Consider the following 26,413-nt stretch of genomic DNA (forward strand, 5'->3'; position numbering starts at 1 on the left):
AGGAACTAATAGGCAGATTAGTCCAGAGTCCAGGTCATCCCTTGTGCTAAGGTTGTTCCTTTGATGACAGTGCCCTCAGTAGTCACTGTATTCAAGACAGCAAAGGCTCTTTTCTCCCAGCCTGTGTTCTAGTGTAACGCGGTAGCACTGCCATTATAGTCTCTTTAAATGTGAAGGTGGTTCCTCTAAAGAAATGTCCAGGCATTCCATGTGTTTGAAACATGAGAGAACAATGTAGTTTACTGAGCATGACAAATGTCCACAATGTAATTTGTAATTTAAGATTGTGAAGAACCAGCTAAGACACCTAGTACTCTAATGGAAACCGTTGAAAGTTACTTCTTAGTAGTTGGCTGTTCTTCCAAATATTGTTAGGCAACAGCAAATGTTGACGATGTCTTTTCTGCAAGATTTTAAGGAGTTTTCCAACTCAATAAAAACTAACACTGAGGGGCAGAAAAACAATTTCCATGAATTAAAACACCTTAAATCCTACGTCATGTCCCCCCACTGTACCTTCTACACGGTTCCAGAAAGCGGTGATTAAAACATAAGCTACAAGGTAAACACTGCTAACACAATCAGGCGGTGGTGAGTAAACAAAGGAAAATGTCACTGACAGGTTTAAAAACATTTAATAGTCTTTCTGTGCTCCAAACGTGACTCTTACACGTCTGTGCCACATAAAGCAGGTGACACTGAGAAGCAGCACTGAGGTATTCTTTATTTTTAAAACTGCAGGAAACAAAGTTTGGATCTAATTAGTTTTACATTTAAAAAACAAAACAAAAGCCCACTGCTACTGCTTGGCTCTTTTGCTGTGGTTTTGGATTCTGAATGCATTACAGGAATCAATGGAAAAGAGTTATGATAGAACATGGAGATTTTAAGTAAAGCTGTGCACGTCATACAGCAAGAGGCCCGAGTGAAAGCATGCTGGTAACACTCTACTTCTTAAAAGGGTAGCTTTGATGACCAAGTAGAGCCAGCTGTATCAGACTCGATGACAATGGCGATATTCAGCAGGTAACAAGAGTCCACATTTCACTCGATACTGTATTTCCAAATGTAGCTTATCAAAGCCAGGGAACCTAACATAGCACCATTGAAACCATTCACTAGGCATCATGCTTCTGTGGAGTTTAGGGTTTTGGCAAGAGGCTAATACCTGAAAGAAGGCCATCCTTTTTTGTTGTTTTAAATAAATTTATTTCAATTAAATGCTTGCTTTGGGAGGAAGTACTCTTATTTGGAGATCAGTAGATGCCTCTCCCCTTTGGAGCTGGAAAGGATGAGCTATGTCTGTTCTTGTTTTAATTTAAACCCAGAACCAAGCAGTAAGGACAACAACGTCAACAACAGCACAGCAAGAACCATGGGAACAGCAAAGACTCTGGTGCACGTTTACACACCAACCACTAACTGATTTAACAGTGTACAGAGATAAAACTTAATGTGTCGTTTGCACTAACTGGTTTTAATACAGCACTAATTTAACTTGTCTTTGGGCAAGTCTTTACACAGGGTGAATATGAAAGTGCCATGCTAGAGCTTTCTCTCCAACTTAAACCACAGTAAAATAGATTTCAAAATAATTTTAGAATTGTTTCAATTCCAGTCCTTCTAGCTGACACATCCATTACTTAATAAGGGACTTTTTGAGGGCAATGCTTTTCTTGAAGATGAATGTCTAGTTATACATCAACCTAAAGATAACAGCTTTTCCTGTAGGCTAACTCAAACACAAACCATTTGAATGTCATTTTAAAAGCAATGTCACAGTTTGTTTTCTCTCATTTAAAAGCATACATCTAAAAATGGTAGATTTTCAATTTACCCTCCTGAGAGTTAAACACTTTTTGTGTAATTAAATTCCATTTGTGTCTGATTCTATCTTAACTATTGTTCTCCAAGAGGTCCCTGTGAGCTAGACCCTACATGTGGGACTCCAGAGCCACAATGAGTGCTAACGTGAGCAGGAAGGATTCTCATACAGCGAGGCCTCCCATGTGCAAGCACTGCTTTACTAGACAGTTTTGAAGAGTTTTTAGTGTGCATACATTGTCCAACTATATGTATAATGATGACAGCCATTAAAAGATACTGTTTTGCTGAGACAGCATGCAACATGTGCCCTTGGTTCTGTCCTAGTGGCCCTTTGATTGTTCTTGGAAAGTAACTATAGAAAGTGCCCATGAGCCATAGAAGGCAACAAGTGACACTAGAAGGAGGCTGGAGTAAGGTAATAAAGCAGAGCTGAAAGGAGCTACCTTTTAGCATTTTTCTCAAATGAGTTCAGAGCAGGAGGGAAGTGCAGGGATGTTCAGGTTGACCCTCACTGACATCCTGCTGTGCAATGGATTCTCTGTCAGCAGAGTCATTGGGGAAGGGGGCCGGATCACAACTGTACCAAACAAGAGCCAGTTCTTCAAGGACAAGATCATGATGCAAAACAAAACTGACCATAAGTATATGAGACCAAATGCAGAGATACAAATATAAATAAATACACAGCCATTTTATTTAGGAACCTAATAAACTGCGTTCAGAACAAGTGTTCCTTCCAGCCACTTCTAAGTCCTTCTATAAATACTACTGTGATTGTCACTTAGGTCAGCACCTCAGTGTTTGCTGGTGGTGTTAATGGGATCTCAATAGTCTCCACAAACTATGTACAACTACAACCTAGTTTACTAGATATTTTCCTGGGAAAACCCAGGCAGCTTAGAAAGTATTGTTAAACACTTATCTTTCAAAGTATTGTTTCAGAAAAACAAGGAATGTAGTGCATGGCAACGGAAAAAATATGCAAAACAGTCACGTGGAAAAAAAGAATTTTAATTTTTAAATATATAAGTTTGCTTAATTTCTGGTGAGCTGTTCAACACTGTTTTAAATATCCTGAATTAGTAACTATACCAACAAAATTTACCTCCAGTGTTTCCACAGGAGACATTAAGATAAGACCAAATTATAGTTTTCTTCAACCAAAGCAGTCTTTCTCAGTCCTTTTTGTGCAAAAATATTACAAGAGCAACTCAAATGGGAACGCTGAAATGACATGCCAACATTTCAGGGCACATTTAAAACACTCAAAAATTCTTGAAATTACTGTATCCTAAAATATTACTACCACCCATTTATAGATTAGCTCGTCTACTCAGACAGATGCATATTCCTAGACCTCTGAAAAGAAACAGGCTCATTGGTCTCTTTTGGTGTCCACACAATAGGCAAGATAGGTTTACAATAGTGTTTAAATGGAACTACGCATCTACAATCTCCTGACCCCACCACATTCAAAACAAAAGTCAGAGTTTATTTGGCTACCTTGAAATCACTCCCATAAACCTGCTACGGTTCACTGGCTCTAAACATTTCTCAGAAATGTGTCATTTATAAATTCACCTAAGTGATGATTAGGGGATCCTTTTTAAACGGTTAATGCCTAAGATACAAACATTATCTAAATGAATAATTGCAATAAAGTGCTTATTACCTTTCAAATGATGCTTTTAGACTGTGGTATGTTGTTCTAAGTGTGTGCTATTCCTCCCATAAAGGATCCCCAGGCATGAGAGTCTCATCTCACCTGTCTCAGAAAGCAGCAGCTCTATCTTTTGGTAGGTAGGCTGACAATAGGCACATTACCCATGCGGATGAGGCTGTACTAGGGCTATGGCAAGGGGGGGAGGGACTAGAAAAGTGGGAGGCAGGTGGAGGGTTCCTACTACACTCATAGTTATATACAAATATATTAAATATGCTATAAAAATAGTCAACTCTTTTCCTTTGCATTTACTTCACAAGCTCCTCTTAGAAGAGTGTTCACTCAGTCCAGACACACTTAAAAGGTTTTTCTTAATCACTAGGAAAACGGCAAGTGCCTTTGTGCTGCTCCTTCCCCACCACTGAAAAGTTCCAGTCAGCTCACTCCTGGCTGTATGCCCTCAGCAGTATTGATATCCAGTGTTTATACCTTCTAATGTGGACTCCGTGGTGCTAAGAACAGGCCCACAGGTACTGGAAAGGTGATAGGCTTGAACAAGTTTTACACAAATGTTTACCAACAAACCTTTAATCACCAAAGAAACAGAAAAATGAATTACTAAAAATGCTATCTGCATTCCACTTAAAAAAAAATGCCTCAACGTAGTGGAAACATTTTAACACACAGTAATATCCAAGTGAAAAGAATCTACCTCTGTAGTCTACTTTAAGAAAGGGTCCCTTTCTAAGGCCAGAACAAGGGCTTATCTCCCTCAACACGATGCCCTTTATATAGCTGGACTGCTTCAGTGCTCCAAGCTTCAAGAGACTGCATTAAGGCAATGACCAACCAACTACAGCACACAGAATTCAAACACTCACTAGTTTGCACAGTTTTCTATCATAAGCTACTCAAAATCACTGGCGTTCTTTTATTAATAGTACATTCCTAAGCCATGTCTATGTGACAGCAGAGCACAGCACTCTAAAGCTACCCTACAGTAGGATGGAGCTTGGGGGAAGGGCCTGTAGTGCTCATTTGCATGTAGCTCCTCCTACCCCCCCCCCCCTTACTACTCCAAGGAAGAAAAGAGTACTTTCCAATGTCTGCACTCTGGTTTGAAGTCAGCCTCAAGAGCAGCCTTGTACTTTACTGTTCTCATCCCATATGATCACCAACACCCCACGCAGAAACAGCCCAGAGCAAGGTACCTGCAGGGCAATGAGAACCTACTTGACCCTCACTAAAAATTTCTCAACTAAAAAGTGCTGCTCAGAATTAAAATTTTAAAGAAAAATGAATCCCCATGAAATAGAGCAGGGGACATTAAGGTTTATAAGAAGCTGAGAAATGTTTCTATTTGGTATCTTTTCATGAATTAGATTTGGGGTTTCAGTCAACAACTTTGGCTATAGAAATGAAGAACAGGCAACAGATGAATCTTCATCAGAATGCTTAAGTCTGTAGGAAGCAGACAAGAACAGTTTGCCATCCAAAGAAACCAAAAATTAAGGAGCTGAGAGGCAGCTGGTGCTGCCAAGTGTCACCTAGCACAGCCCTCCATATGGACAGCCAAGTCAGTGGCTAGGTGCTCCTTTCTCAGCTGCTTGAAGCAAGAAGATGGATGAACTGTGAAGAACAGGAATTACATGATTAGTATGCTGCGTCTCCTGTTAGCTAAATCCTTAGCACTAGTTATTGCCAAAAAATGAATGAGGCAAACTCAGACAACATGGAATGGCACAAGATCAAGAAGGCAATGGGAAGGAGGGAAAGCAGTGGGGGTGCTCTATTTTACATCACTTCATCATGTGTGTATAAGCCTGCATACATGTGTATTCTCACAAGTCTCACTAACTCCGTGATATGTTAGCTATTGACCGGTATCTAGCCACACTTCTGTTGCAGAAGGGCAGGTACCAATTTTCTTTGGTTGTTTTCTTTTTTCCACTAACTTTCTAACTTAACTGCAGCCAGGTAAACAGACACACCTAAGGATGACAACAAAGCTGGGGACAGATAACTGACTCCTCGTTCCCCAGAGCCCTTACCTAGCAAGTCTGCAATAGGAGATTTCCACTGCTGAAAACGTGTTGAGCAACCTCACCCCTTACACACTTCCTTTTAAGGTCAATTCTAATTTGTCACACTTGTCTTCCCTTTCCTCAGTAATGTTTTATATTCTATTTTCGACTTTGTTCCATAATTGCAAATTTCATTATTAGTACCATAAAATCTAAAAAAAAAGCTTTTTAAAATCCATGTAACTTTGTTGGAGTTTATTACCTATAGAGTATGATATTGCCAGATGAAATCTTAATTCATATTTAGAAAGCATGTGAGTTACAATATTCTAGTGTTTCTATGAAGGTTAAAGACTATTTCTACACCCTTACTCTGAGCAAGTATTTACTGTTAACTCTTAAAGGACTGACTACTTAGCTTTAAAGGAAGATAGTAATTTGGAAACAATTTTGGGATCACATTAACAACTGTGATAGCTGTTAGGGTGGTCCAAGAGATGCAGCAGTCTTCATGGGAACTTGAGAATGACACTGAGACCCACATGCTGCTAAAAATGTACTAAGGTTTCAAACTGCTACTGAAACCAGACAATGAATTCAAGACGGTGAGTTATCACCTGAATTAAAAATCAAGGCACTATGGGTTTTTCCCCCTCAAATAACCCTGAATCATTTTGATTAAAAGAAGCACTGACATTTTTAAGGATAATAAAAAGATTCCAACAAATCCGAAAAGTTAAAATTCCCACCACTGAGAATGTTAAAAAAGTGCCTAAAATGTTTTGTGTGCAAATTTTAGTCTTATAACTGAAACATTCTTGAAATCACTTTCAGGCTTGTTGAAAACCATTTATATAAATATTCCAACTATGAAATATATCAAAATATGTGATCAAACTCTCAACCAACCATCTAAAATAAAGCAGTGCAATTCTACTTTCAAACATAATTGAAAAATAATGAAATAAGGGATATTTCTGAATAAATGGAAATGTAGCAATAATTTAACCTGAAAAAAGAATCCATTCCCAGCAGCACATTATACCTAACTGAACAAACTGACATCACAGCCACAGAACTAACAAAAAGACTTGTGCCCTGGAAAAAGTGACTTAGAACACTATTACGCTGTAAACAAAATGAAAGAGAGGCTGTTACCAGTTTGTACATGGTGTCAAAATATAATGAAATGTACTCATACCTGTAAGGGACAGATAATGCTTTCAAGCTGTGTACACAAAGTTTCCTTTCTTTCTCTCTCTCCGTCCGTCCGTCCGTCTGTCCGTCCAGACACATACACATCTATATAGCATCTATACACAAAGAATTCAAACCTGCACAACATTCTGAAAGTAATCACTGTTCCATCATGATCTGAAAAGGGTGGGGACTCCTAACTACTGAACTATCTTCATGGCAATCTAAGCAAACCCCTGGCAGTGGTGTGTCCTCTGTAACATTTGATACCAGGCACAGAACCACTAAAGCTACCAACATCGTTAGTGCTTTTCTGATTCAGCAAAGGTCATGATAGTTGAGCTTGTTAACATTTGGCAATATACTCTTTCTCCATCAAAAAAATATCTCGGTAAAGAAACTGTCAGAACTGGCTGTGTACCTATAATCTTCTCCCACTGGCTGGTATTTAATGTACATCTGTAGCACTAGGCGGCATTTCCCTACCAACTAATCCAGGAACTGGAACACTCATTACCACCCTCACAGACCTGCTAAACTTGTAACCGTATGCTATCCAAGTATTTTCTGGCCATCCCCTTCCTCTCTAGTGTCAGAGAGGAAGTGGGTGTGCTACTGTGGCTGGACCTTGGAAGGGTCAGTCAGGCTGTCAGTCCTGTGCCGGCTAAGCTGCTGTTGCTGCTGAGGCTGATGTTGCTGGTGATGTGACGACGGAGGGAAAGGGCTCTGTTGTAGTGGGAAGGCAGCAGAGAGGATGAGCTGAGTTGAAGGATTTCCATGGAGCAACCGAGATGTCTAAAAACAAAAGAAGGGATATGCAGTATGGCTTTGTGCCTTCACACTGTCCATTCGCAATGCCCACTGTCCACAGGGACAAGAGCTTTAAATTCTTATTTTGTTTGCTAATCTAAAAGCTATTGTTGGAAAACAGCAGCCTTTCCTTCTTTGTGAAAGCATAACAAAATTTAAATTTTTAAAAGGAATTGTGCTGAGAATCAAAATAATATTGTCTTGAGACAAACCACATATTTTTGCTTTATTTCCCACAGGCCCAATTTTTAAGCAGAAAACTGCAGCACAGCTATGCCTGTATAAGGCAGGAGCACTCCCTGGTCAGACAGACAATGCCATCTGCACACAGGTCTGCCTGCTGATAAAGAATCAGGACTGGGGTTGAGCAAATAGCTCTGTTTACAAAGTGCTTAGAATCCCAGTATGGGAGAGGTGGAGACAAGAGAATCCCTGGGGCTCACTGGTCAGCCAACCTAACTTAGTGAGTGAACCTCAGGTCCCATTGAGAGCCTGTTTCAAAACAGCAAGGAAGACGAAGGCAGAGCCTGAGGCTTGACTACTGGCCTCCATACATTTGCACTGGCACACACTTGTGTACCTGCCTCCCCAACAACACAGCAGTCCAAAAAGCACAGGCTTTCAGAAGACTTAGGCTAACCTGAGCTAGTCCACCTGTATGTAACTCTGTCAAGCCTTTCCCTCACTCCAAGTGCCTACTATGCTGTTTGTACAGATAGTATAGAAAAAGGAGACACAGGTGGAGGCTGAAGTCCCATGTGGCTGTATGAGGTAACAAGAAATCAAACATCAAAACAATCCCTTCCCCAACACACAAAGGCCTACTATTACTAGTCCACATGTCTGACCCTGAAAGCCTCAACTTTAGAGTCTGTTTCTTTCACCACATTTGACTTCTGGTTGGTTGTCTGAAATGTGGTACAAAAAAAGGGACTAGCTGAGAGAAATGGAGAATTTTCGAGTAAAACACTTCTGGAAGACAATGCACTTACTGCAACATTAAGCAGAAGTTAATGTGGGTAAGTGACATTTGCAAATGTATATGAAGGAAACCTATGTACACAAACACAAGGGCAAGCCAAACCTTAAGATGAGAAAACTTGTCAAGGACCTTTACAATGTTCCTTCTTGATTTGTTACTAGAACAGTCTTTGTAAGACAAAAGGATTTATGGCATTTACGTCCCTGATTAGAACCCAAGTACTTTTTCAAACAGAGGTCCATGTATGATCTTTGGGAGCCCATTCCAAATAGAGGGATGCTCTCTCAGCCTGGACACATGGGGAAGGGCCTAGATCCTGCCCTGGATGAAATGACAGACTTTGGAGATCCCCCCCCAAGGAGGGCCTCACCCTCCCTGGGGAATGATGTGGGGATTGGGTGGGGGTTTGGGGCGCTGGTGGAGGGATTAGGAAGGAGGGTGGGAGAGGGAGCTGGGATTGACATGTGAAGCATTCATGTTTCTAATTTAAATAAAAAAAAATTTTAAAAAGCCAAGTTACGCATTTATTATCTAAATAAACACGTTATGGAAAGCATTTCCTATCTAGTATTTTTTCGGTTCTTATGCTTTAGGGACACGTGTTTGTGGTAGAGGCAGGGAAGCAGAGGATGTTCATTTTATAAATGTATTTACTGTGTGTGTGAGTACACCCTCTAGAGTTCAATGTGGAGGTAGGTCAGAGAACAACTTGTAGGAGTCAGTTCTCTCTTTCCACCTTGTGGGAACCTGAGACTGACCTTAGGAAGTCAGGCTCAGGAGAAAGCACCTTCACTTACTGAGCCTTCTCCCTGGTTCCAAATGCTGACTCTTTTTAAGGGCTTGTCTTCCTCCATAGATTTAGAACACTGACAACCTAAGGCAAATCACATTTTTTAAGCTTCTGTTTAATTCTCACTGGTGATTTTATATGTTTCACCTAAATAATGGCCTAAGACTGTTTTTTTTATTTGTAATAATAGCTGATCCAGTTATTAATTGTAGTAGTTCAGTCTTAAGGCCTGTGAGTGTGACTCATCAATATTTAAGCAATGAGGCTGTTTCGGTATTCCTTGTTACCAAAATAAGTATTCCACTTAGCCCAGATAGGCTCTGGCAGAGAAACCCAGATCCCCCAATAGCAAAGTATAGAAACCAGTTCTGCTGGTTTTTTGCTGAGGGCCCTGATCTAGGTGACTTTCTTCTAGACCTACAGATAGGCAGATTCTGTACAGTTTATCTACATGGTATCTGTGTGAGTTTATCATTAATATGAATGATTTATTACATTTGCTGGTATCATGGTCATCAATGACAGCTAACTACATACCTTATAGTATATTTAGCAATTTACATGCATTTAAAAAAAGGCATGAAGTATGAATTATTATTACCTCTCAACCATCAATGAAGTTTGATAAGTGCTGTGCCAAAGGTCATGCGTGTGTGGTATAGCAATTAATCAATTGAGGTACCCTGACTTTAGGGTCTAAGTTCTAATCATAACCTATACAGCACCTACACTGAATTTCTCCTCTGACATTAATTTCTAACAAGAAAATTCTGATAATCTGGCATAGTAGTACATGCCTGTAATCCCAGCACACAGACGCAGGAAGTTCTCTGTGAGTTCCAGTTCAGGCAGAACACAACGCAACAAAACCACATTCTAGTAAAATCTAATTCTGATGAGTAAGGTAACTATTAAGCTAACAAAAGGATCCTTCTTATGTCCCTGCCCAATGAAGAGTACAGTTTGATGGTATCTAAGAAAGAAGATTTTTGTTAAATTCTAGAAATGCTAGCCTCAGAGAGGAAATAAACTCAATAAGTGATCTAATGAAGTCAGGAAGTAGGCTAGGCCTCTTACTCTAGCCATAAGTTCAGATAACTAAGTATGGCTAGGCAAGACTTTTTAAAAAGCCTTCCAAGATGAAGAAGATAAAATAGCCAATCAAGACAAGTTTTCTATTTCTGGAGATATTTAAATCCTACAATAAGCTTTTACAGATTTTCAAGGTCCTTTACAAACTTGTTCACTAAAGATCTTATTTGATTATAAAATAGGCAATCAGCTCAAGGCACCTTCCTCTTGGGAGACATACCTGTAAAAACTGCTGTGGTGGCTGGGCCAGCTGAGCCTGAGACGGTTGCTGAACTGAAGGAAGCTGCTGTTCCTGGGAGCTCTGCTGCTGTTGCTGCTGTTGCTGCTGCTGCTGCTGCTGCTGCTGTTGCTGCTGCTGCTGCTGCTGCTGCTGCTGTTGCTGAGATACCGATAATGTCTGTGCCTGCTGCTGTTGTGTGGCAAAGGTAGGATAGGCAGTCACCACCTGACCCATAAGCATGGTACTTGGTACCATGACAGCCCCACAAGCTACAGGAGCAGTCACTAATTTGGTTACAAGTTGCTGACCTTGAGAAAATCTGTGAGAGAAAACAAAGAAATTGTGTCAAAAGGACAAAGCAAAACTCAGTCAGCTAAATATTTATTGATAATACCCAATGGGAAGGTTTATTTATTTTATAAAAGCATGCTCCCAGTTTCTGTTTTCAGGGATTCTCCTTGGAGGCTAGGGACATAGCTTAGTGTTAGAATGTTTGCATAGCAAGTTGGGGTCAATTTCTAGCATCAAGAATAATTTTAAAGGACTTTATTTTTTGAGATTATCAATAAAACAAACCATGTATACATGTATATACTATTATAACAAAATGGGACACAGCAAAACAACTTTTAAAGATACTCATATTCAAGATAATGAAGGACCTTTCATATCACATATAAAAAGTAGTTGAAAATGAAGATCTAAAATTCTTAGAAAAAAAAAACAGCACACAAGCTTCATGATATTGAAACTGACAACAATCACACTGACAATACCAAAGGAAGGTCAGTAACATTAAAAAAAAAAAATCAACTGGATGGCATTAAGTTTAACCAGACATATAAAGAACTCTTAAAATCAAACAATATTCAACACATTTAAAAACTGGGTAAAAGTTAAACCTTTTACTTCAAAAAATACAAACAGAAACAGACACACAAAAATGTCCTCACTAGACTTAATCATTACAGAAATGAAAATTCAAACAATGGAAAGCCACTGTATGCAAATCAGGACAGCGATTATAGAAAAATATAACAGACTAGGAAAACTATTTCTTAATTTGCTTTTTTTTTTTCTTCGAGACAGGGTTTCTCTGTGGCCTTGGAGGCTGTCCTGGAACTCGCTTGGTAGTCCAGGCTGGTCTCGAACTCACAGAGATCCGCCTGCCTCTGCCTCCCACGTGCTGGGATTAAAGGCGTGCGCCACCAACGCCCGGCCTTAATTTGCTTTCTATTGCTATGATAAAACACCACAATCAAACAGCAACATGAGGAAGAAAGGGTTTATTTGGTTTACAATTCCAAGTCACAGGCCACTAAGGGAAGCCAAGGCAGGAAACTGAGGGAGTAACTCAAGTTGAGACCACAGAGAAACACGTTTCATTAGCTTTCTCTTCTGGGCTTTCTTATACACCCTGGAACCATCTGCCAGGGAACTGCATTGCCCACAATAGGCAGGGCCTTTCCACATTAGTTATTCATCAAGAAAATGCCCTACACAATTGCCTACAGGAAATAGGAGAGAGGCATTTTCTCAACTGAGGTTCCTCTTCCTGAAACTCTTGCTTGTGTCAAGCTGACAAAACAACAACAAAAACAAAACAAAAACAAAAAACTACCCTGTGACAGTTTCTCAAATAATTACAAGAATTCCATTTCTTTGAACTAAGCCAAAGCAAAATGAAAGCAGGGGCTCAGACACAAGTATGTTTTTGTGAATAACTGTATTTACTCATAGTAGCCTAAGTATGGAAGCAACCAAGTATCCACTGACAGGATGACCAAGGAAAATGCTACCTACATATTACATACAAAAGAATACTTAGCCTTGAAATGGATCTGATGTGTAAAAACACACATGAGCCCTGGGAATATTATGCTAAGTAAATGAACCAGTTACTAAAAGACAAATTGCTTGGTAATTAATTGACACGAGGTATCTTTAGGCAAACAGAAACAGAACGGTGGCTGCCAAAAGCAACAGGCAGAAAGGCTAGTGAGTTGTTTAATGAGTTTCATTTTGGAAAGACAAAATATGTTCTGAAGATGGTTGACGGTGATGGCTGGAACCACATGTGGATAGACCCAAGGCCACTTTAAAATGGTTAATAAAGGCATTCTTGTTGTACATATTTTATCAATTAAAAATTTTAAATCTGTAAAAGTTAACTTAAAATTGGCAAGGTATTTAGGAGTTAAACATATGGTGAACACAGTTTATTTACTACAATGACAATAATTCATAAGTAACTACTACAAAATAATTTTTAAAAACTTTGCATTTATAGAAAAATTATACTGAGGGTTTTGTTTTATAAATGCAAGGAAAATGACATTCTAAGGATAAATCAAAGTGAAATTTATCAACATATAATATTACTTCTGGTCAGAATTTACTCCTTTTTCTTCTCTTCCATTCTTCTTTCATGACAGTTATTATTTGTTTGCCTTTTCTGTGAGATGGAGTTCATTCCTAACACTGTGACAGCAAGTGAATAGACATGACTACTCCAGATGGAGATGACAAACTACAAAACAGTACTAAGTTTAGTACAGATATGTACTTTATTACTAATACAGTCCATATGGCCAAAAAAACCATTTACTTTCATTTATTTTTGCAACACCAAGGATTGAACCCTGGGCTACTTACACTCTACCAATGAGTTAAACTCCTAGTCCTTTAGAAATAATGTATACCTAACTCATGTCAGATCTTAAAAAATAAATTCTATAGTTCGTAGACTTCAGGACCAAATTCATGGGTGCAAAAGAAAAACAAACAAACCAAAGAAACAAAACACAACTCAAAATTTCCACACAAATAAAGTTCAAAGAGTCAACTGTCTGTTTTGTCATGGACCTACTAAGTGCCAACTTCTTTGTCATGGTGAACAAACCAGCAACTCACCAATAGATGTGCAAGGAATACTCTAACCATCTTTGGACCACATACATTTTTTAATCTATATCTGGTGGCCTCACCTGGACATGTAGTTATTTCCTCTGCCATAACACCTCTCTGAAACTCTCCACACACCAACCTTAAGTCATTATTTCTTTAAGACATAGGCCAACAAGCTTCTCCACATAGTTTTCCCTGACCACACTTTTTATCTGCTTGCTTCAACCCATAAAATTCATCTGCTCCCCTATAGTGTCTGACAAATATTTATCACACCAAGTATATGCGAGCTGGTTATTCTTTTGAAATACATTCCTTCTTCCCCTGCCTGTCCCCCCAAAAGATATTTACAAATGGTTGCTAAAATGCATCCTCCAAAATGCATGTCAGTATTCTAGTTTAATGTCTTTCTTCTCAGGCTTTAAAATCATCTTCTGGCTAGAGATGTGTATCAGTGGCAGCAGTGTGTAAGCCTAGCATGCAGAGAAGGCTCTGGGTCCAATAACCAGCAACAAAAACAAAACAAACACCAACAAAAATCAATCCCCAGTGGGTATTCTGATGGCGCATGCCTAAGATTTCCCCAAGAATGTGAGCACTAAGGTTGGACTTTTTAAGTTGAGGAAGCTGAGTTCCAAGGAACAACAGACTCTCTGCTCTCACTGCCTATATAATCTTGCAGTTTCCTTGGTCTGAACATTATTGCTATCTTAAAAATCATACTGTTCAATACAACAGCAAAATATATAAGCAGTAGCACACATGTAGTGAAGGCAATAAAAACATGAACTGATTTCAGATCATGTATTTACTCCAGAGATCCTATAGTTAAAAAAACAGCTTCCAAGCAAACTGTACTTATGCAAAAAATTATTTCTAATTCAGCTATTCAGAGTTACCACTCAAGACACAGTTGCCTGTTTTTTTTAATCTAGGCACCTAAGCTTTGAAACCACCCGAGTTCACAGCCACCCCCTCTGCTGTAGCACTTCGCCCAACTCCTAAAAACACACATTTTCTCACCTGAGACATGGGAAAATGAAGGAAGATACAAATGTTTATTTTTTAAAAAGCGGAACATTTTGAGCAGAAAAAAAATTATCCACTACCCTCTCTTAACATCTTTACTAAGACCCAAGCTGCACTGGTACAGATCCCGTTAAGAGCCTTGTTGACAGTCAGTACAAACTGTAGTTTTATATCAGACAGCCCAGTTTGGGATGAAAAGTAAGTTTTGATGTTATTCTGTTAAGTCTTTAATAACAGATACAGTATTTATTTCAAATCTTAAAAAAATGGGACTAGGAAACAATAATCTAAAATTTCATGGTAAAAAATAAAATGATTGGTTGTGGAGAAGAGTGTAATACCAAGCATTGACTGAAGAGTCCTGTCCATGCCAGGCAAGTTCTCTATTCCTGAGCCTATCACTAGCCAATATATGTAAATTTTTATATTTGTTTTTATGATTTTCTTTTACTGTGTCTGCCACATGGACTGAGGCCATAAGAACCCCTGCAGCTGGAGTTAAGGTGTTGTGACCTGCTGGAGGTAAGTGCTGGGCACTGAACCCCTCTTTCTGGAAGAGTATCAAGTATTCCTAAGCCCCGAGCCCACACACACAGATTGTGAAAATAATAAATGAAGAATGACAAGCACCTTATCTGTCTGTCCTGAGTGAACGTAGTTACCGTAGCACTCTGCGTACTGTTCTGGGGTAGACTGGATGGGATCTGGACCATGCTCCCAGCCGCAGGCTGAGAGATCACCATCGTATTGTACAATGGGGCTGGGAGAGTGCTCGGCGTCTGGTTCGGAAGAGATGTCTGCTGACTGTGTCCACTCATGACACTCTGTTGACTCTGCTAAAAAAGATTTATAGAAGATTTCTCAATAGTTATAGGACAATGGCTGACAGAACAGAAAAGGACTAGCAAAGTCTATTATTCTGAGAGAAATATAGCAAAGACTGATTTGGAGTAGCTGACTTAGTCTGGATTCTTTAATGGAAGGTAAACTAAGACTTTAAAAGAAGCATGGTCTTGAAAGGGAAGTAGAAAATATACAGAGAAGATGTCTATTAAATGCCCAAAGCAAGTCAGTAATGGTTACACACCTGTACACTTTTCAAATATAGTAACAGATGTACACTAATTAATTACCAAAATTCTATGGAATGATTAAACTATTCCTGTTTCCCCAACATTCTATTCAGTATGCTTGCTACTCAAGACTCTTAGAAATCAAAGACTTTTTACATATAGAAAGTCTGCACACTGTAAGAAGCTGGTACAATTATTAGGTTCTTAAATCACAAAATTGTTAAGTATCAAAATATTTAATAGTTAACATAGTCTCCACAAATATTTTAATAATCATTGTCAATGTTACATGTTCTAATTTTTGTTAAAATTTAAAATTGGGAGATTGGGTCCCCGGCTGGGACCACCCGCCCATCACCCATCCCCCTCCATCTTCGGGGCCGCTCCCGGCTTCCAGAAGAGCCGCCCACACAGGAAAGAGATCAGCCCCTCCAAGACCCCAACCCAGCGAGCCCAGTTTCAGGTGAGATTGGGTCCCCGGCTGGGACCACCAGCCCATCACCCATCCCCCTCCATCTTCGGGGCCGCTCCCGGCTTCCAGAAGAGCCGCCCACACAGGCCCCTCCAAGACCCCAACCCAGCGAGCTCAGCTTCAGGTGAGATTGGGTCTCTGGCTGGGACCACCCGCCCATCACCCATCCCCCTCCATCTTCGGGGCCGCTCCCGGCTTCCAGAAGAGCCGCCCACACAGGAAAGAGATCAGCCCCTCCAAGACTCCAACCCAGCGAGCCCAGCTTCAGAAGAGCCGCCCACACAGGAAAGAGATCAGCCCCTCCAAGACCCCAACCCAGCGAGCCCAGCTTCAGGAAAGAGATCAGCCCCTCCAAGACCCCAACCCCAGCGAGGCCAGCTTCAGCTTCAGCTGCAGTAAGGAAGGAGAGCAGTGGAAACAGAAAGCCCCCACCAGCACCCACTGGAAGAAGAGATGGGAAGAAGACAGAATAAGAGATCACTCAGCAATAGAAACACCAACACGACCCCACCAGAATCCAGGGATCCAACACCAGCAAAACCTGAAAAGCACTACATAGATGAAGAAGAGGAGACAGACCTTAAAAATTGTTTCATGAAGATGATGGAGAGCCTCAAAGAAGAAACGAGGAAATCCCTTAAAGAAATAGAAGAAAAAACAAACAAAAAAATCCATGAAATGGGGGAAAAATTCAAGAAATAAACAAATCTCTCAAAGAATCTAAAGAGCACCAAGAAAAACAACCAAGAAAATTAAGGAAACAGCTCAAACAGTTGAAGGATTGAAAGCTGAAATAGAAACGATAAAGAAAACACAGAATGAAGGGATGCTGGAAATAGAAAAGCTCGGTAAACGGTCTGGAATTACAGATGCAAGCATCACCAATAGAATACAAGAGATAGAAGAGAGAATCTCAGGTGTTGAAGACTCATTAGAGGACATAGCATCGTCAACCAAAGAAAATCTCAAAACCAACAAATCCTTAACACAAAATATTCAGGAAATATGGGACACCGTGAAGAAGCCAAACCTGAGAATAATAGGTATAGAAGAAGGTGAAGAACTTCAACTTAAAGGTACAGAAAACATATTCAACAAAATCATAGAAGAAAACTTCCCTAACCTAAAGAAAGATATGCCTATGAAAGTACAAGAATCTTACAGAACACCAAATAGGCTTGACCAGAAAAAGAAGTCACCTCGCCATATAATAATCAAAACATCAAACCTACAGAGCAAAGAGAAAATATTAAGAGCAGCTAAAGAAAAAGGCCAAGTAACATATAAAGGCAGACCTATCCGAATTACACCTGACTTCTCAATGGAAACGATGAAAGCCAGAAGATCCTGGGCAGATGTCCTACAAACGCTAAGGGAACAAGGATGCCAGCCCAGACTACTATATCCAGCAAAGCTCTCAATTACCATAGATGGAGAAAACAAAATATTCCATGACAAAGCCAGATTTAAACAATACGTATCCATGAATCCAGCTCTACAGAAAATGCTAGAAGGAAAACCTAGAGCCAAGGAAGATAACTACATTCACAAAGACACAGGCAATATAGAATCATACTTTACAAAACACTAAAAGAAAAAGGGAGGAGAAACTACACAAAATAACTTCACTAACAATAAATCAAGCGCAAACAAGGATCACCAATCAATGGTCATTAATATCCCTCAATGTCAATGGCCTCAACTTACCTATAAAAAGACACAGACTATCAGAATGGATACGAAGACAGAACCCTTCCTTCTGCTGCATACAAGAAACACATCTCAACACCAAAGACAGACGTTATCTCAGAGTAAAGGGCTGGGAAAAGATCTTCCAATCAAACGGCCCCAAGAAACAAGCGGGCGTAGCAATCCTAATATCTAACAAATTAGACTTCAAATTAAAATCAATCAAAAGAGATGAAGAAGGGCACTTCATATTCATCAAAGGAAAAATACATCAAGACGAAGTCTCGATTTTAAATATCTACGCCCCAAATACAAAGGCACCTACATTCGTGAAAGAAACATTACTAAAGCTCAAAATGCACATAAAATCTCACACACTAATAGTAGGAGACTTCAACACTCCGCTCTCACCGCTAGATAGGACCTCCAGACAGAAACTTAACAAAGAAACAAAAGAATTAATAGAAGTTATGACCCAACTGGGTTTAACAGACATCTATAGAACATTCCACCCAAATACAAAGGGATATACCTTCTTCTCGGCACCACATGGAACCTTCTCTAAAATTGACCACATAATAGGAAACAGAGCAAATCTCCACAGATACAAAAAAATTGGAATAACCCCTGCATCTTATCAGACCACCATGCATTAACATTAGAATTCAACAATAACACAAATCGCAGAAACCCTACAAACTCATGGAGATTGAACAATGCACAATTGCACCATCCCTGGGTAAAGGAACAAATAAAAAAAGAAATTAAAGACTTCCTCGATTTCAATGAGAATGAAGACACAACATACACAAACTTATGGGACACTTTGAAAGCAGTGCTGAGAGGAAAGTTTATAGCACTAAGTGCCCACATGAAAAAACTGGAGAACAGTCATACTAGAGAATTAATAGCACAGCTGAATGTTCTAGAACAAAAAGAAGCAAACTCCCCCAGGAGGAGCAGACGCCAGGAAATAATCAAATTGAGGGCTGAAATCAATCAAGTAGAAACCAGGAAAACATTGAGAAGAATCAATGAAACAAAGAGTTGGTTCTTTGAGAAAATCAACAAAATAGACAAACCTCTGTCCAAACTAACCAAAAGACAGAGAGAGAACATGCTAATTAACAAAATCAGGGATGAGAAAGGGGACATAACAACGGACTCTGAGGAAATCAAGAGAATCATCAGGGCATACTTTGAAAATCTGTACTCCACAAAATTTGAAAATTTAAAGGAAATGGACAATTTCCTGGATAGATATCACTTGCCAAAACTAAATCAAGAACAGATAAATAATCTAAACAGACCTATAACCCCTAATGAAATAGAAGCAGTCATCAAAAGTCTCCCAAACAAAAAAAGCCCAGGCCCAGATGGCTTCAGTGCAGAATTCTACCAGAAATTCAAAGAAGAGCTCATTCCAATACTCGTCAAAGTATTCCACACTATAGAAGCAGGAGGCTCACTGCCAAACTCTTTCTACGAGGCTACAATTACCTTGATACCCAAGCCACACAAAGACACAACTAAGAAAGAGAACTATAGACCAATTTCCCTCATGAACATTGATGCAAAAATACTCAATAAAATACTTGCAAACCGGATTCAAGAACACATCAGAAAAATCATCCACCATGATCAAGTAGGCTTCATTCCAGGAATGCAGGGATGGTTCAACATTAGAAAATCTATCAATGTAATCCACCATATTAACAATCTGCGAAAGAAAAACCACATGATCATCTCACTAGATGCTGAAAAAGCCTTTGACAAAATCCAGCACCCCTTCATGATAAAGGTCCTAGAGAGATCAGGGATAACAGGAACGTACCTGAATATAATAAAAGCAATATACAGTAAACCAACAGCTAACATCAAACTAAATGGAGAGAAACTCAAAGCAATTCCTCTAAAATCAGGAACAAGACAAGGCTGTCCACTCTCTCCATATCTCTTCAATATTGTACTTGAAGTTCTAGCTACAGCAATAAGACAACAAAAAGGAGATAAAGGGGATACAAATAGGAAAAGAAGAAGTCAAACTTTCATTATTTGCAGATGATATGATAGTTTACATAAGTGACCCAAAAAACTCTGCAAGGTTACTCCTAGAGCTGATAAACACCTTCAGCAATGTGGCAGGATACAAGGTAAACTCAAAAAAATCAGTGGCCCTATTATATACAGATGATGAAGTGACTGAGAAAGAAATCAGAGAAACATCACCTTTTACAATAGCCAAAAACAGCATCAAATATCTGGGGATAATGTTAACCAAGGAAGGGAAAGACCTGTATATCAAGAACTTTGTGTCTTTGAAGAAAGAAATCAAAGAAGATACCAGAAAATGGAAAGATCTCCCATGCTCTTGGATTGGTAGGATCAACATAATAAAAATGGCAATCTTGCCAAAAGCAGTCTATAGATTCAATGCAATCCCTATCAAAATTCCATCACAATTTTTCAAGGACCTGGAAAGAACATTAAGCAACTTTATATGGAAAAACAAAAGGCCCAGGATAGCCAAAACATCCCTATACAATAAAGGAACTTCAGGAGGCATCACCATACCTGACTTCAAGCTCTATTATAGAGCTATAGTCCTGAAAACAGCTTGGTATTGGCACAAAAATAGGCAGGTAGACCAATGGAACCGAATCGAAAGCCCTAATTTTAACCCACACACCTATGAACACCTGATTTTTGACAAAGAAGCTAAAACTGTACAGTGGAAAAAAGAAAGCATCTTCAACAAATGGTGCTGGCATAACTGGGTAGTGGTATGCAGAAGACTGCAGATAGATCCATGTTTATCGCCTTGTACAAAACTTAAGTCCAAATGGATCAAAGATCTCAACATACATCCAGCCACACTGAAACTTTTAGAAGAGAAAGTGGGAGATACTCTTCAACGAGTTGGTACAGGAGACCACTTCCTAAACATAACACCAGTGGCACAGGCACTGAGATCAACAATTAACAAATGGGACCTTCTGAAACTAAAAAGCTTCTGTAAGGCAAAGGACACAATCAAAAAGACAAAAAGGCAGGCCACAGAATGGGAAAAGATATTCACTAACCCTACATCTGACAGAGGGCTAATCTCCAAAATTTACAAAGAACTCAAGAAACAAGTCTCCAAAACACCAAAGGATCCACTTGAAAGGTGGGGTACAGAGCTAAATAGAGAATTCTCAGTAGAGGAGGCTAAAATGGCCAAGAGACACTTAAGAAAGTGCTCAACATCCTTAGCCATCAGGGAAATGCAAATCAAAACAACTCTGAGATACCATCTTACTCCTGTCAGAATGGCTAGAATCAAAAACACCGAAGACAATTTATGCTGGAGGGGATGTGGAGAGAGAGGAACACTCCTCCACTGCTGGTGGGAATGCCAACTCATACAGCCTCTTTGGAAATCAGTATGGAGATTCCTCAGGAAAATGGGAATTAATCTACCACTAGACCCAGCAATTCCACTCTTAGGCATTTATCCAAATGAGGCAGGTTCATACAACAAGGGCATCTGCTCCACTATGTTCATAGCAGCATTGTTTGTAATAGCCAGAACCTGGAAGCAACCTAGATGCCCCTCAACTGAAGAGTGGATAGAGAAAATGTGGTACATTTACACAATGGAGTATTACTCAGCAGAAAAAAACAATGGAATCTTGAAATTCGCAGGGAAATGGATAGCACTGGAAGAAACCATCCTGAGTGAGGTAACCCAGTCGCAAAAAGACAAACATGGTATGTACTCACTCATATATGGATTTTAGATATGGATCAGGATAGTGCCAGTCTGCACTTCCACAGATAGAGAGTCTGGGAAACAGGAAAGAACCTAAAAGATATGCATATATGCATAATACCCAAGAGAAGAGGATGGAGACAAGATCCTCTGAATGGATGGGGAACAGGGCGAGGGGGGGTAGTGGGACCTGGGAAGAATAGAGGGGGTAAAGAGGAAGGGAGTTGGTCATGGGGGAACAGGAAGTTGAGGGTGTGGGGGTAGAATAGGGGGAAGAGGGAATCATAGGATCGAAGACAGATCAGGCACCAGAGTGACCTCGAGTGATCTAAAGGTATAACATCAATTGGCAAGCTAAGCAATAGTGGAAGGACCACCTCGAATGCCCATTCCTGATAATGAACTTGATGTCTATAACTATCCGGGAGCCTTCATCCTGGGACTGATGGAAGCAGAGGCAAACACACAACTAAGCACTGAACTGAACCCAAGGAACCCAGTGACAGAGAGAGAGGAATGATGAGCAAATTGGCAAAGAATGGGCTGGCAAAACCAGCAGAGACAGCTGATCTGAACAGGGGAGTGCTCTTGGACCCCAGACCGACAGTGGGGAGGCCAGAATGGGACTGATCTGGACCCCCCAAATGTGAGTGTCAGTGAGAAGGCCTGGACAACCTATGGGGCTCTGAGCTGTGGATCAGTGTCTATCCCTGGTATACAATCTGTCTTCATGTGCCTATAGCACAAAGAGAGATGCTCTCTCAGCCTGGACTCTTAGGGGAGTGCCTTGACCCTACCAAGAGTAAAATGATAGACTCTAGACATCCCCTATGTGGAAGGATTTGGCAATAGGGTGGGAGGGAGGGTGGAAGGGGAGTGCGGGAGGAGGGGAGGGAGAGGGAACTGGGATTGACATGTAAAACAAGCTATTTAAAATTAAAATAAAAAAAAATTTAAAATTGATCAACACACAGAGTTTAAGTATTGGTATTTCAGCCAGGTACCTGAGTTGAAGCACTTTGTAAAGTCTGTTGTTGAATCATGTGCTGGCTCGTGGTGATATGTCCTGTATTCATTCCACTTTGAATCTGGCCAGCAGAAACGACTTGGCCTTGCATATTTATAGGTGTGAGTTGCTGGATATTAGAATTCCCAGAGGAAAGTTGAACGGAACCAAAATTCAATCCAGAGTTTGACTGTTGCAAAAACATCTTTGAAAATAAAGATTGCATTTCAATGAAATTTCTTTGGCAGGAAGGTTCAGCTTGTTGCACAAGCCTGACAGCCTGAGTTTGGTCCCTGGATCTCATGGTGGAAGGAAAGAGCACAGTCCCAAAAGTTATCTTCTGATCTCTGCACATATTCTGCAGTACATATATAAATATCTCTCTCCCTCCCACCCTCCACACACACACACACACACACACACACACACACACACACACACACACACACACACACACAGACCTTATTTTAATTACATTTTTTGCAGGGGTGCTAGCAATCAAACTTGGGGCCTCAAGCATTTCAGGTAAACACTCTACCAATACGCTACATTCCCAGCCTAAATAAGCTTTATAGTTAAAAAAAGAAAAAAGAAAGAAAACAGGCAAAATGAAGCTTAACAGTCATTAGGACATCTCACGTGAACAATTAGCAATAATATGAAGGTGCACATTGGCTCTTCCACTCTCTTATCCATAAGATCAACTATGTTACTCAATGCTCCTCTAAGGGCTGCTGGGGCAGCTTTGTGTCATCTGTCTTTCAAAGTTCCAGACAGTATACAGAAGCAGCACAAACCTAGTTTTCCTTCAGCAAAGCCCTAGTTCCCTAGATGATCCTGCTAGTTAAAGTAATGTGTATAGTATCTCAGTCAAGTAATATGAATAATATCTTTTGGTATTTAAAACTCCTGTAAATTCTTTACCTCAAAGGTTCTATGAAACTTTTATATTAAGTATTTGAACCTACTAAAATTTGGAGTTCATTAGTTTAAAAAAGGATACTGACATCCATGTCCTTAAGAATGGGTATCTCTGGAAGCTCTATGCTATTAAACAGGTAGACAATGTTTACTCAACTGAGGAAAATATTCCTCTTGCACCTGACTTTTCATAAAAAAAAAAAAAAAAGCGGGGCAGGAGGGGGGGCAGATTTTAGGAACCCAAAATGTAAATGAGATTCTCTGTTCAGAATGAGTTACCTGAAGCCCTTGGCCATGGACCATCTGAAGCTGTTCTTGGATTTTCCTCAGTTCTTCTTGTTGCCGATGAATGTTTGCCTCTATCATCCGTGTCCGCTGCTCCAGCTGGTCTTTTAGATGCTGCATGGCTCCTAACTGCGCTGAAAACTGAAACTGAAGCGGCACATGTGAACAAGGTATAACTCATCTTAGAATTCCCTGGTCCTAATAATTGCACAACACGAAAAGCCAGTGGTGCCAGCCACGAGACCAGAGTGTCAGCTCCTAAACTGCCACCTTTACTCTGCCTTATGACACTGGACCTGGACCTTACATCAGTGTCTTTGTGTGCAGACCCATAGGGACCTGCATAGGTGCCCTGGAGGGAGACTGCAAAGACAGGTGTTGATCTTCTTGGTGCTGGTGGTTTCCTCGTCTGTCAGAGGTGCCAGTGGGTATTGGGAGCCTCCCATGCCCTTCTCACCCAGAAAGTCTCAGTTTCCCAGCAGATGGTGGCACACACCTTTAATCTTAGCACTCAGGAGGCAGAGGCAGGTGGATCTCTGTGAGGTTGAGGGCCAGTCAGGTCTACATAGACTGTGCGAGGGGCTATGGAGTGAGCCCCTCCTACCTTTAAAAAGAGAGAGAGAGAGAAAGAGAAAAGACAACCTAAGCTCATATTGTAGCTCAACAACTTAGTAGAACAAGTTCTTTAGTTTCTCACTTCATGTCTACACTTCACCAGGTGAGAATGTAGCCCACATCCGGAGTCAATCCATAGCATATTCTGTCATCTCAGGAGTCCCATCCCAAGGTAGGCAGGAGGATCACAAGGTTAAGAGCTACCTGGGATAGTAGGTTTAATGTAGCCTGGGCAACATTTTAAGGCCCTGTCTCAAAATATAAAGTAATAAGAAAGGGCTTGAGGGCTCAAATATAGAGCATTTGTCTAGAATGCTCAAGATCCCAGGTTTAGTTCCCAGTATCTTCCTTCTTCCCCACATACAAAAATCACTTAACCACCTCTGACAAATAACCAACCATTTCATTCTGATACTATTTTGAAAAAAACTATATTACTTTTCAACTGATATATAGTTTTTTGTTTTTGTTTTTTTGAGACAGGGTTTCTCTGTATTGTTTTGGAGGCTGTGCTGGAACTCACGCTGTAGACCAGGCTGGCCTCGAACTCACAGAGATCCGCCTGCCTCTGCCTTCCGAGTGCTGGGATTAAAGGCATGCGCCACCAACACCCGGCTTGATATATAGTTTTTTAAAGACTAAGGAATTCCAAGAAATTATGAACGAACGCACACACGAATGAAGAAAGTCATCCTACATTCAGGGATTTCAATCTTTAGGTTTTTATATATAATTAACAAACTGCTCCTACAATTTAGACACACACGATGACTCTATTTAATTATTTCCATGAACATTTTGTACTATATAGTAGCAGAGCATTTCACTTTACTGGAAATCTATCTTCAAAGTTTCTTGCAGCAAACTGCACCTAAAAGCAGGAAATGCCCACCTTAATCTTTTATATTCTATCTTCAAAAAGGTTGTACCAAATTAATGAGTTCTTTTTAAGTTTGTGCTAAGATACTGAATATTATTTTTATTTATTTATTTTTTTGAAATGGCCTCAGTACGTAGTCCTGGCCTGAGTGGAACTCTCTTTCATTGACTAGGTTGTTTCAAACTTTTGGTAATTCTCCTGCCTCTGCCACTCAGGCATTGCACCATCATGCCTGGCTTCTGAATACTTTTTAAAGCATGAAGCATTTACTGGTATCATGTGTTGGATTCTATTAGGTCGTAGAAAAATTGTAAAATTTAGTACCTCAACTTTTTCATGCCTTTTAGAAATGTTAGTTAAAATATATTTATTTTTATATCACACATATATTTTATTGTGACTGAACTTGCTGTCATGTTGTCACAATTTAAAGCATTTGTATTAAACATAAACCAAGAAATACAAACAAGTACAGAATATACAGGATAACAGGAAATAAATTGAAAGAACAAAAAAGCAAAGTACTGAGCTTTACTCAGTCAATGAAAACACAAGAACCAAATGTTTCGTAGTATTTTTGACATAGTATATAATATTTATATATTCCATGGGAACACCTCTATAAAGATGTTGACTGTGCTTTACGGATGATTAAAGAACAAATAATATTGAAAGTATGTCTGCATATTACATAAAATTCTGTCAATACTTCAAAATAAGTTAAGAATTGAAGATTCAATTTGATATTTAATAATAACACTGCTGTTATAGAGTTCTTACAGGGTAGTGTTGCTAGCAATCAGTATTTATTGCCAGATAAAGTAGAAGCTTTACCAATATGTTTATTACTATTCAGTAGTGTTGTTAATGTTCCCAAAACTCTGAATGAGTTACAAGTCACAAATTAAGAAGGTACACAGTAGTGCTTTGGGAATTCCTTTTCTCTTGCTAATTTCAGTATTCGCTCCTCCTTTGGACTCACACCATCTCATTTCTGAATAGCTTTCCTTCACTTTTGTTGTGATTCCGGTTTTTGTTTTGTAGGTACTCATGCAGTTCAGGCTGGTTGTAAACTCACTATATAGCTTGTTAATATAGGTATTGCAAATACTGTCAGCATCCCTGATACATGTAACTCAATATATAGATAGAATTCAATTAATGTCCCATGTGCAAA

At 39.7% G+C, this 26,413-nt stretch overlaps 1 protein-coding gene and 1 long non-coding RNA gene across 17 annotated transcripts in view; one reads left to right on the top strand and one right to left on the bottom strand.

Annotated features, from left to right (window-relative positions):
• Window positions 1-616: 616 nt before the first annotated feature.
• The window catches only part of Clock (clock circadian regulator), an 81,817-nt gene continuing 56,020 nt past the window's right edge, over window positions 617-26,413 (bottom strand). For 13 of the 16 annotated variants that reach the window (XM_040747228.1, XM_040747236.1, XM_040747234.1 and 10 more), the window contains 5 exons: window positions 23,736-23,888; window positions 22,534-22,740; window positions 15,172-15,377; window positions 10,606-10,924; window positions 617-7,506 (listed from right to left, as the gene is read on the bottom strand). In XM_040747228.1, the coding sequence (XP_040603162.1) occupies window positions 7,324-7,506; window positions 10,606-10,924; window positions 15,172-15,377; window positions 22,534-22,740; window positions 23,736-23,888 (1,068 nt within the window). In that variant the 3' untranslated portion in view covers window positions 617-7,323. The remainder of the gene's footprint in view (window positions 7,507-10,605; window positions 10,925-15,171; window positions 15,378-22,533; window positions 22,741-23,735; window positions 23,889-26,413) is intronic. The other 3 variants (XM_040747235.1, XM_040747233.1, XM_040747238.1) reach the window with 2 other exon arrangements.
• Window positions 23,785-26,413, top strand: part of LOC121140846 — a 31,266-nt gene continuing 28,637 nt past the window's right edge. The window contains exon 1 of the long non-coding RNA XR_005877794.1: window positions 23,785-23,911. This is a non-coding gene — a long non-coding RNA (uncharacterized LOC121140846). The remainder of the gene's footprint in view (window positions 23,912-26,413) is intronic.

The sequence above is a fragment of the Mesocricetus auratus genome, unplaced genomic scaffold (genome assembly GCF_017639785.1).
Source record: "Mesocricetus auratus isolate SY011 unplaced genomic scaffold, BCM_Maur_2.0 Super-Scaffold_100006, whole genome shotgun sequence".
Lineage (NCBI taxonomy): Eukaryota > Metazoa > Chordata > Mammalia > Rodentia > Cricetidae > Mesocricetus > Mesocricetus auratus.